This window comes from Myxocyprinus asiaticus, chromosome 48 (assembly GCF_019703515.2).
Source record: "Myxocyprinus asiaticus isolate MX2 ecotype Aquarium Trade chromosome 48, UBuf_Myxa_2, whole genome shotgun sequence".
In the NCBI taxonomy this organism is placed as follows: domain Eukaryota; kingdom Metazoa; phylum Chordata; class Actinopteri; order Cypriniformes; family Catostomidae; genus Myxocyprinus; species Myxocyprinus asiaticus.
In genome coordinates, this window is record NC_059391.1 from 17,416,075 (window position 1) to 17,429,096 (window position 13,022).

The window sequence follows — 13,022 nt, forward strand, 5'->3', positions numbered from 1 at the left end:
AGAAATGAGGGAGAGAGGGAGCAACAGAGATTCAGATGGTGTCCGTGAGCAGTGAGTGAATCACCCGTCAGGCCTGAGGTCTGGGATTGCTCTGTCCAAAGACAGTCTGTCGCTGAGGTAACCGTTGTAACCATAGTACTGGAACTTCTTCAGGGCCACCTTGCGGCTCTCTGGGCCGAGATCATGACCCCAGCGGGCAAACAGCGAGTCAGAGAGGGACAGGTCTGCTGTGTCTTCCCCATCCTTTAGAGGTTTCTCTAAGGTTCAGACAAAAAAGAGAAGCAATACTTAGTGTTAGTCCGAGGGCCTCTGAGTAAGATCCATTCATCCATCCATCCATCTAGGTAATAAAATATAAGGGTTTGATTTGTTTAGCAATTTTTGTCACAGCATAATACTCCCATTTGTGTTATTTCAGTGGTTCTTAACCTTTTTGACTTCAAGGTCCCCATTGGGCAAGACAAGGCACCCCCATGTAGATTAAGACATTTCCTCTGGTACTTCTGTTGTGATGACAAAGCTGCTTATTTTGTTTTTTTACTACAGTAACTAAAAGTAGCAGTGTCACTTGACTAAAATAAATGTGGCCAATTTTGTGATTCCAGAAGTTTCACTGTTGCATGGTACCAGAATAAGAATATTCAGGTCAGAAAGTCAATTGCTTTAAAAAAAAAATGCAGGTTTTCTTTTTCCATTCATCAAGTTTGCGACCCCTTCAAGGTCTTAAGGACAGCTAATCCACCCTTTTTCTAACAGAAACTCTCCATCACGTTGCCAAGGCAGCAAAACCAGAGCAAAACAATAATATCTATCTTCCACCACACCAAATTCAAATACTAAGAAATTATGACAGCAAGCAGATCTATGAATGCTAGCAGAACAGAGCATGAGTGTGCTAGCAGAACAGAGAGAAAGTGCCCAGGCATTGCTCAGAGAATGAGAGGCCGATGCAGGTAATTAAGGAATGCTAATTAACAGCAGAGAGGTTATTAAATTACAGACACTGCAAAGAGCTGGCCCAGGGAGGATCATTCATCTTTGCCACTGCAGACACTGTGAGGATGGAAACAACTTAAAAACAGAAGACATGGAATATAAAAATCCTTTTAAGAGGCCTGCATGTAGGTGTACTCAATAGGAGCCAGTTTCATGCTAACATTCCTTCAGATTAGGATTCCAGCAAAAATCAGTCCTTGATCTTAAAACAAAAGCTGCTATTTTATTTTGTATTAAAACAGATGTATATCAACATATTAATTAATATTTTTAAATCTATTATGCATAATATTATTTTAGAAATAGGTGTAACCCAAGTAGTGTATTAAAAATTACTTTAATTGAAAGGCAGTAACTGTAATATGTTTATCTGTTATCTGAATAATTTCAAATGTACTGTAAAATGTTGTACAACTTTTTGACAAAATAGTAATTAGATCACAGAAACTAATCACTCTGTAATCAGATTACACCCAACACTAGAACTTACAGCCTACTATAATGCTAAATAAATACATTGTCTTTTACAAAATAAAAAGATATTAAAAGCTTTGTGTGCAACATTCAGTTATTCTAGCAAAATGAAAAAGGGTTTCTCAGAATCTGGTACTGTATTTCCAAAAGATCTCTTTTTAATCACACAAGGTTGTCTTAAATCACTCAACAAATATGAAAGGATTCACATTGAGATAAATGTTGTAGGAAGGATCCTAACTAAAATAGTTTTGTCCCCCTCTTAAATGCAACAGCCTCTTGAGTGGAGCATCATAGCAGACGTCTGGCATTAGTGACTTCGCCTGTGGCATATGCTGTCTGGCTGTCAGTGCCATCTATGAGGAGCTTATGTAAAACAAGACACTCAGCATGAAACCCAAACTACCGACTTTACAAGAGCACACACAAAAATCTGCCTACTTTTGCTCTTTCATTTCTGACACTAAAAAAAGCATCACTCTGTCATAAATATAAGGGTCATATATGTGTGCATATGACATGTGGTTGTGTTGTGTGCCTGTATGTGTTTGGATCTCTCTATCTGACTCACATAGTTGGGATTCCATCGAAAGCCAAAATATGAGCGTACTCACATAACCCTAATGAGGTCCACAGCTGACCTAATGCTTTTGCTGTCACTTCCATCTCAACAGCTCTGTGAGACAACAGTTTGTAGCCACAGAAGCCTGCTTACTGACAAAATACTGGCCATTTTCTAAGATTATTACCAGGACAGTGAATTTGTAAACAGGGATGCAAAATTATTAGGTGAAAAGTGAGAAAGTCATAGTAGGTGTAGCTGGATATTATCAGTTGATTTGTTTATTGTTTTTAAAGTTTTTGTTGTATATTTTTTTTTTTTTTTTAACTGTTTAACCTCAAAAGTAATTTTAATAAGGAAAATGTAGCTTCGGAAAAGGTGACTTTAGCTGAAAGGTGAATAGTTTGCATCCCGGTGTAAATCACAACAATAAATGGGTGATAATTTCCCCAAATTCAAGCACTTTTATGTCTCTGGGGTTATTTTAATAAGGTCACATTAAAACTTTGAATCCTTTTCGTTGTCACAGTTTGTCACCTTTCTGTTTATAAGGACTTTTATGTTGACACTGTCTTCTGTTGTAGTTTTTCCCCATACTACAATTCCCATGATTCACTGCCCTCATCACATCCATCTGTTCCCCATCTTAGTTCCCAGGTGTCCTCTGTTTAGTCATCATCCCTGTATGTTCTTAAGCCCTCATGTCCTTTCCTCCTTTGACTAGTCTTAGTCTGAAGTAGCTAGTCACACATCTTTTCATGCCTTTAGAGTACCGTCGTTGGCGATGACATTGTTACTTGTTTATCATTTTGTGGCTTCATTAAAATCTGCACTTGGGTTCTAACACCGCAACTCACTCTCTCCTTTGTGACTGCGTGACATTCATTTGCATTCATTTATTTTTGCTACATTTCAAATATGTACATAGAGGTTAATATTGTACCCTTTTCGTAGACTTTAAAATCTTAAAATATGAAAATCCATAATTTTTTACACTTACAGTTCCATACGTTTAGATTAGTAAATTAACATTAATTTATTGTAAAATGTTACCAAATTAATTAAATATATTACACAAATTACCACTCTCCCTCAGTTGTGCTACCATTTCCACCACAACCAACAATTTTGCCTCTAAGAAGTGTTATCAAAGATTAATGTACTTGGTTACCAAGGAGACAAATTGTTAGTGAAATATTAGACATTATATGGGAAAATAATCTAATCAACTATGACCAGAATATTCTTATTGTGCGTCATTTCCAATCAAGGTGTAATTTTTTTCAAATTATGCAAAAAGCATCAATATTTTTTAATTGTGTGTATCTGGTACATATGAAATGCTACACTGCCTGGCCAAAAAAAAAAAAAAAAAAAGTTGCATATTGATTCGATATGGGATGCAATTTGTCCCGTATTTAAGCTGGTCAGACGGCGTCACGGTGAAATCGTACCAGATCGCTAATATAATATTGATATAAGTTGGAAAAGTTGGCTACGGTGGGTAAGGGACCATCTGAAAAGTCCACACACTGTGCTAAAAAGTGCTAATATGGTGGAGGGTGTGATAAGGGACCATTTGAAAAGTCCACAAATGGTGCTGAAACTATGGAGTTTTTAAATGTTCAATAAGATCAAACAATGTATGAATGCAATAACTGAGTCATAAAGACAAGTGCAGGTAAACGAAAAAAAATAAATAAAATAAAATAAAAATTATAAAAATAAAAATAAATACGTATAAACCAACCAAAATGTATACATAAGATAGACAAATAATCTAAAAAATAAAATATTTTTAACATATTGTATAAAAGATGTATTTTTTAATAAGTCATGGGTCAGGAAAGTTCTCATTTTAGCATATAAGGGTATACAATTTGTATTAATAACTCATATTAACTCTTAACATGTTTATTGCTAAAACTGTGGAGGATTTCAGTGTCTCTTATTTTAAAACTTCAAAAGTGGCAACCCTATCTCCAGCAAATCCCAAAGACTTTCAATGGGGTTAAGGTCAGGACTCTGTGGTGGCCAATTCATGTGTGAAAATAATTCCTCAGACTCCCTGAACCACTCTTTCACAATTTGAGCCCGATGAATCTTGGCAGCATTGTCGTCCTGGAATATGCCCGTGCCATCAGGGAAGAAAAAATCCATTGATGGGATAACCTGGTCATTCAGTACATTCAGGTAGTCAGCTGACTTCATTTTACTGCCGCATAACGTTGCTGAGCCTAGACCTGTCCAAATGAAACAACCCCAGATCATAACACAGCCTTTTTCTTTTTCAAACTGTGACTTTATTTTCTGGCCAGACAGTGTATGATAGCAATGAAAATAGTCTGTGTTACAATTTTGTCCCCAAAAAAGTGATTTCCATCAGTCATTTCCACCACAGAAGGCTATAAAACACAATACATAGTTTGAGATGTGTTGCATGAAATTACAATGACATGTGATGCATGTACAGTATATACACTGTTTAACATTGTTTGTGGACAAATTAAACCAACTGTGAAAAGTGTGTACTTTTAAGACACTTTATTGTCTGAAAGTCCTCAGGGCCAATAGTGCCTATAAATGAAGAATAACCCATATATTAAATAATGCATAATGTTTTCCACCTTCAGCTTGTAGCTGTGATGTAATAACTGTTTTAAAGGTATGATGTAATTAACTTGTTGGCCCCATAATGATACTGTAAGATAAGACATGTACATCTACGAGGTAACAGTATACTCTACTTGATTAAGTTAGCCCTGTAGTGCAGGTCTAAATGAGGTGAGAGCAAATACACATTGAAGATTTATTGCTTTAACACAGTGAGTCTTATTCTCCAGGAAAGCTTTTTATGTATTAATGATGGCATGTTGCACATTCATTTTTAAAGAAAAAAATGGTGCGATTCAGACTATAACATTTCAATATAATTTTATTTTATTTGTGGTCAAGGATGTAGACAGCTTTTTGCTCATGCAATTTCGAGATGCCTCTATTTATTGCCTGTAGCATCACAGACCAATTTCATTTTTCTTTTGCTTTATTTTGCCAGTGCAAATATTTGGCACGGACACAGCCATAAAACAGTTTATTGCTTTCTTCAATGCAGTGTAACCTTAATCCAAATAGCCCTTACATTTCAACACATTTGAAAGCCTCCCTCCACCGTCTCTCTCTCTCTCTCTCTCTCTCTCTCTCTCTCTCTCTCTGCAAACAAACAGCCATCATTATACATTCTGTCCTGTCAAGAGCTGCTAAAATAGCACTACACTGCAGAACAAAATGACCAGATGCCCAAGGCTATTTCCACAAGCAGTACTATGCAACAAGAGTAGTGATTTGTTTTGTAATCATGACAGATACTGTAGTGCTGTATGACTGTTGGATAACAATCTGTAATGCTTAATCAATTCTGATATTACTTATTAAATAGTGTCATACTGGGCCAGTATATTAGTCTAAACATTTTGCAAATGCACATCTGTTTTAATTACTAGATAGCCAATTGAGAGCACCAATGCTCAGTCATTATTCTCAGGGTTGCTTGTCAGAATTGAATTGAGAAGGCCTTTTAAATTCTGATTCAGTTATAAATGAATGTGAATTGAGGTAGTAAACAGAAAAGCAATATTGCAATTTGAAGAAAGTAGAATTCAAATGGAAAGACATTCCAAGAAATTCATATAATTGCTGTAAGTGTAGTTTTTTATTGTAATAGATGTCGTTTTCAGTATGAATTAATCATGTTATTATACAAGGTATAAGGTATTTCCAGAGACATTAGATGATATTTATCATCAATGTTTCAAATGCCTTCTATAGAAATATGTATTTAATTTATATAAATGATATTACTTTTAGTAAATTAACTTTCATTTTATTTCTCTACACTCGAATTTACACCAAAGTCTTCAAAATAGAGAGCCAAGAATCACGTGACACCACGCGAGGTTCGGACGTGTGAACGGCGAGCTCTGCGCACTTTGCTAGTTTTAACACTATTAATGTCATAAACTTGTGAGATTTGATACACTTTGTTCCATAACTATTCTAGGAGGACAATATGTCTAAGAATTAAAAATCCAGACATTAAAGGACACTTACGTGCTCAAGCTGACACCACTGACCAGGCCCCAAGCCTGGGAGTCAATTTGGTCGGAGAAATGAGGGAAATTCGGCGAGAAATGTTGAACATGTTGGCAAAGCATTTTTTTTTTGTTTTTTTGTGCTGGTTTCGCCTAGACTGGGATTATCTTTTTTAGATTTTGGAAATGTAAGGGTTCGGGAACACTTTTATTGGTTGGATTAAGTTACTTTATAGACACCCGGTAGTGGTGGTACAAACTAATGGATTAATTTCAGATTATTTTACTCTGGATAGGGGCACCCGGCAGGGTTGCCCTCTTTCCCCATTATTAATTTGTCTTGCCCTGGAACCATTAGCAGCCGCGATAAGAAAGGATGATGATTTTCCAGGGGTGGTGGCGCGAGGTGTGGCACGTAAGCTTTTGCTTTATGCAGATGATATTTTATTATTCGTCTCCAACCCTACTAGATCTATGCCTTGCCTCCACAGAATTATTCATTCCTTTTCTAAATTCTTGGGATACAGGAGTTAATTGGTCTAAATCCAAAGATTTGGCTCTGACAGCGTACTGCCCGGTAACAGCTTTTCAGCCGGGCACCTTCCAGTGGCCTAAACAGGACATTAAGTATTTGGGTATTTTATTCCCAGCAAATTTGTGTGAGTTAGTTAGAGTTAATTTTGACCCTTTGAGCGATGTGGGCAGGTGGGCTTCATCACAATTATCTATAATTGGGAAGGTTAATGTTATAAAAATGGACTGTATTCCAAAATTCAACTACCTGCTACAGTCTCTCCCTATAGATGTCCCCCTCTCTTATTTCAAGCAATTTGATAGCATAGCGAATTCCTTCATTTGGAATGGTAAACATCCCAGATTACATTTCAGTAAGTTGCATAGGCCGACTGACAAAGGTGGGCTAGGCCTACCCAAGATTTTGTTTTATTATTATGCATTCGGTCTCAGACATTTGGATCATTGGACACTTCCACCTGAGAGAGCCCCTCCCTGGTTTTGTATTGAACAGGAAGTTCTTTCGTCATTGCAAAGCCTTTCTATCAAACTAATTGGAGAAGTTACACCCTGTTATCTCGCATTTGCACTCAGTATGGACAAAAGTGTCCAGAGTGTTTAGTTCAGACATTTATTTGGGTGTTGCCTCGAGCATACTGCTGAATCCAAAATGTTAATTTTATGTTAATAATTCCCCTTTCTGCTGGTTAGAGTGGATTGTGAGTGAGGTTGATGCGCTCGGTGGCCTGTGTGAGAGTGGAGTGTTGAGATCCTTTGAAAGTTTGGTTCAACATTTTGGGATTCCTGGGTCCCGGTTCTTTGGATGCTTGCAGCTGTGCCACCTGCTCTGTACTGTTTTTGGGAGTGGCATGCACCCCCCTGGGGCGGCGGATGCTCTGGGAGTGGTGATTGCTGCTTTTGGAGGGGGTCATGAGGCATTGGTGTATTGCTCCCTGCTGGTTCAGGGTCTGGGGGATGGAGTTTTGGCTTCTATTGGGAGATTGTGGGAGAGGGATTTGGACTTGGTTTTGGCGGAGGGAGTGTGGGCTGGGATTCTGGAGAGCATGGGGTCTGCATCTAGAGATGCAGGGGTGCGCCTTGTGCAATTGGGGATTTTGCATCAATGCTGTTGGGCCCCCTCTGGATTGTGTGGGCTTGGCCTTGGAGACATGTCCACCTGCTGGCGATGCCGGTCGGGGGATGGAGACACAACCCATATTTTTTGGTGGTGTCTTGAGATCCAGGGGTTTTGTTTGGGGGTTCAGAGTTTTGTGTGTGGTGTGTTGGGCATTCAGATTTTATTTTGCCCCAGACTTTGTGTTTTGGGCGATGGGGCGGTCATCAATATAGGGAATAAACACATGGAAAGTTGGGTCTTGTCCGGTGTTATGATCACCAGACAAATCGTTTCAAGGGGATATGGATTGGCTAGAGCGCCCCCATTTCGGGAGTGGTGCTCGGAGATGGGGAGGGTGGCGGCTTTCGAAGAAGGGTCATCCAGAAGGCTGGGGAATTTGGATTCATTTGTTGGGAAACTGGGCAAATATTTAGAATAATAGTATAGTCATCAAAACTATGGAATAACATAAATGGAACTATGGGAATTATGTTGTGACTAAACAAAATCCAAAATAAATCAAAACTGTGTTATATTTTAGCATCTTCAAAGTAGTCACCCTTTGCCTAGAATTTGCAGACATGTACTCTTGACATTTTCTCAACCAACTTCTTGAGGTATCACCCTGGGATGCTTTTTAAACAGTATTGAAGGAGTTCCCATCTATGTTGGGCACTTATTGGCTGCTTTTTTATTTATTATTTGGTCCAAGTCATCAATTTCAAAAACTTTTTTTTATTTTTTTATAAAACTTAGCTTTATAATGAAATAAATTAATATGTTGGCACAATTATATTTTTGTCTACAAAACTAATTTCAAACATTTAAGCATGCGCCTTCAGATCAAAAGATTTTTAAGATCATGAGAAACATTTCAGTCAAGTGTTTCAAAACTTTTGACCGGTAGTGTATAAACAGACACACAAACAGAAATACATAAGTACATAAAAAAAGACAAAGTTCAAAATATAGGGGGAAAAAATAAAATAAAAAATAAAAAATTGTCTCCCTCCACTGCCCCTAGGACCCCTCCAAATGAAACAAATAACTGCTCAATTTTCTGCCATAAATCAACAGGTTCTCCAGCCGTCTGGAAGTCATCTCCTCGAAAGCAGCCACTTTACCCAACTCGGTGCACCACTCACGAAATGAGGGTGCATCAGTTGACTTCCATCCCCTAAGGATTAGCTGTCTGCCAATCATCATGCTGGTTAGGACCCAGATTTTCATGTATTTATCTCCTATAGTCAGGACCCCTCCATCACCCAAAATACACAGTCTGGGGCAAAATGACAACTGAGTGTCCAGTACGTCACACACAAAACACTGGATCCTCAACCAAAATTCCTGAATCTTAATACAACCCCAAACAACAACGGAGTTGTGTCCCCGTCTTCTGACTGGCATAACCAGCAAGTGGGTGAGTCTTTAAGACCAAGCCTATACAATCTAGAGGGGGTCCAGTAGAACCGATGCAAAATCTTAAATTGCATCAGACGGATCCTTGCATCTCTAGATGCAGACCTGATGCTTTTTAGGATCCTTGCCCACTCTTCCTCCTCCAATACCAAGTTGAAATCATTCTCCCATAATCTCTTGAGAGAAGACAAAGCTCCGTTCCCCACACTCTGAATTAACAGGGAGTAATACACAGAAGCTTCATGACCTTTCCCATAAGCAGTAATCACCATTTCCAGAGTATCTGCCGCTTTAGTGGGGTGTACACCACTCCCAAAACAGTACAGAGCAGGTGGCGCAGCTGTAAAAACCTAAAGATCTGGGATCTAGGAATCTTAAAATGTTGAACCAAATTATCAAAAGATCTTAGTACTCCACTCTCAAATAGGTCACCGAGTGTAGTAACCCCCCTCCCAATCCACTCTGACCAACAGAAAGGGGACTTATTAATATGTAATTTAGGGTTCAGCCATATGCTCGAGGCAACATTTAAATAAATGTCAGAATTAAACACTCTGGACACTTTAGTCCAAACTATGTGCAAATGTGAAATAACGGGGTGTGACTTAACTTCTCCGGTTAGTTTGATCGAAAGGCTTTGCAATGGCGAAATAGGGGCAACAACTTCTCATTCAATAAGAAACCAGGGAGGGGCCCTCTCAGGTGGAAGCGACCAATGAGCTAAATGTCTAAGACCGAACGCATAATAATACAACAAAATCTTGGGTAGGCCTAGCCCACCTTTGTCAATCGGCCTATGCAACTTATTGAAATGTAACCTGGGACGCTTTCTATTCCAAACGAAGGACTTCGCTATGCTATCAAATTGTTTGAAATAAGAGAGGGGGGACATCTACAGGGAAAGATTGTAGCAAGTAGTTAAATTTTGGAATACAATTCATTTTAATAACATTAACCGTCCTGTCTCTGTCAGAGCCAAAGCTTCAGATTTAGACCAATTAACTCTGTATCCCGAAAATGTAGAAAAGGAATGGATAATTCTGTGGAGGCAAGGCATAGATCTAGTAGGGTCAGAGACGAATAATAAAATATCATCTGCGTAAAGCAGAAGCTTATGCGCCACACCTCCCGCCATCACCCCTGGAAAATCATCCTCCTTTCTTATTGCAGCTGCTAATGGTTCCAGGGCAAGACAGAACAATAATGGGGAAAGAGGACAACCCTGCCGGGTGCCCCTATTCAGAGTAAAATAATCTGAAATGAATACATTTGTTTGTACCGTTGCTACCGGGTGTCTATAAAGTAACTTAATCCATCCAATAAAAGTATCCCCGAACCAGTATGTTTCCAAAATCGACAGTTTAGGGAGTTCTAATGGTTCCACAAAGTTTCTAATATCTTCATCAGTAGACGAAGAAATGGAACTATAAAGATCAAAATAGAACTTGTTAAAAGCATTATTAATATCAATGGCCGAGGTAAAAATTTCACCACCAGCAGATTTCACTGAGGGAATGGTAGAAAGAAACTCTCTCTGTTTTATATATCTAGCCAGAAGTTCCCTGCTTTATCCCCCAACTCAAAATATGACCAAAACTCCACTTTCCACGACAAAATAGTGTTATATCTGTATTTCAATCAGGTCAATTCTCTGAGGCCATTAAACGACATCCGCCGCTTCAGCTCTGCCTCGGCACTTTTAATATTTCCTTCCAACTCCATGAGTTCTTGTGCTATGGATTTTTTTGATGAATGAGGCATACTGTATGATCCGACCCCTAAGAACCGCCTTAAGTGCCTCCCAAGCCACGCCTACAGAGGATACTGGGGACCAGTTGGTCTCCATGTAAACACTGATTTCAGCCTTTAACATTTGTTGAAATTCAGGATTTTGCAAAAGGGATACATTAAAGCACCAACTATATGATTTCTTTTTCTCCATATGTGGCATCACCTCTAAACTCACCAGGGCGTGATCAGAGACTAAAATGTTTCCAACTGAGCAATCAACAATAGATTAAATGAGGGATTTAGATATCAAAAAATAACCTATTCTTGAATAAATCTTATGGACTGATGAAAAGAATGTATAGTCTCTACCAGATGGGTTCAAATGTCTCCAAATATCTGTAAGACCAAGATTTTTACACATTCTGTGAAGCGTCAATGTTGCTTGCACACTTTTGCTTCACTATGATCAAGGACTGAGTCCATCAATAGATTATAGCCTCCTCCCAATATTATATCATGAGGGGAGCCAACAGTTTGCAACATCCCTCCATGATCTATAAAAAAGCCCTGATCATCAGCATTAGGCGCATAAATATTAGCCAAAATCAGACTTTGCCCCTGAATTTCAGCTAAAACAATAATGACTCTTCCTAATTTATCTTTACTCTGTTTGAGACATTTTAATTGTAGATGTATATTTATCAGTATAATGAATCCCCTACTCTTATTTGAGCCAGCACTAAAGAAAACATATCCACCCCACATCTTCCCAAATTTTTCAGCTTGATGCGTTTCTTGAAGGAACACTATATCATATTTCTTACGTTTAAGAAAAGAAATAACCTTCCTTCTTTTAATGGGGTGCCCCAACCCATTCACATTCCATGTTGAGAGACAATCCACTCATATTAACCTTTGACATTTTGATATAATATAAATAATAAATTGTGTGTCAAAACTAAATTATATAGACAGCATTTCAACATCAGTGCAACAATCAAACCCCGAACTTCCCCCCGAACAAAAACAGAAAAAAGAAAAACGTGTGCATTAACCCCACGCACGACAGTGCCAACCGGCGTCCATCCCTCTAAACTGAAAGAGTCCATGCATGCCTACGAGAGACCCTGCGACAACTTTGCCATCGGAATGCTCAAGTCCGGTGCCTCTGCACAAATTTGTGAGGCAAAATTACATAACAGAAGAAATTTTATGAAACAAACTCCAGCCAATAGAAGGCATAAGCACAAAGAACAAGCAGATTCATCCACAGCTGTCCCAAAGATATGTTCATCCACAAAACAAACTCCAGCTGCTAGGCAGTGTAAAAGCGATCTATTTCTTGAAAGAGTGACACTCCACAGTGTCTGCAGGCCCAGAGGTTTCAGCTTGAGCACATAAGTGTCTTTTAATAACTCCAGAGCCCGAAGAGTTTGAATTTGTTTTACATATTGACTACAAAGGCAAATATGTAGCAGTGTGTATCAAATCTCACTGGATTATAAGTGCACAGAGCTCGTCGTTCACACGTCTGCTTTTCGCATGGCATCATGTGACTCCTCCCAGGTTTAGATTTTTTATCTGTTGGTATTTGATAGAGTCTATGATGCCATGTATCCGAACAAGATGTCCAGGACCTCTGGCAGAACAACAGCCCCACAACATTAAAGATCCAGCACCTCATTTAACTGTGGGCATTGGGTACTTCATCTCTGTGTATGCCAAACCCATCTCTGGTGTTTGCTGCCAGAAAGCTCTTTTTTTTTTTGTTTTATCTGACCATAGAACCCAGTCCCATTTGAAGTTCCAGTAGTGTCTGGCAAACTGAAGACGCTTGAGTTTGTTGTTGGATGAGAGCAGAGGCTGATTCTAGAAACCCTGCCAAACAACTTGTGGTGATGTAGGTGATGTCTGATTGTAGTTTTGGAGACTTTCTGACCCCAAGACCCAACTAATTTCTGCAATTCTCCAGCTGTGATCCTTGGAGAATTTTTGGCCACTCGAACCATCCTCCTCAGCGTGCGTGGAGACAATATAGACACACGTCCTCTTCCAGGTCGATTCGTAACATCTCCTGTTGACTGAAACTTCTTAATTATTGCCCTGATGTTGGAAATGGCCA

The 13,022-nt window shown here is 38.9% G+C and overlaps 1 protein-coding gene across 4 annotated transcripts in view; it reads right to left on the bottom strand.

The window, feature by feature from the left end:
• Window positions 1–13,022, bottom strand: part of LOC127437501 (polypeptide N-acetylgalactosaminyltransferase 18-like) — a 97,763-nt gene that overhangs the window by 59,415 nt on the left and 25,326 nt on the right. For all 4 annotated transcript variants that reach the window (XR_007896573.1, XM_051692469.1, XM_051692468.1 and 1 more), the window contains exon 2: window positions 65–257. Coding sequence is in view for 3 of the 4 variants with exons in the window: in XM_051692469.1 (XP_051548429.1) it covers window positions 65–257 (193 nt within the window). In the remaining variant the exon portion in view is untranslated. The remainder of the gene's footprint in view (window positions 1–64; window positions 258–13,022) is intronic.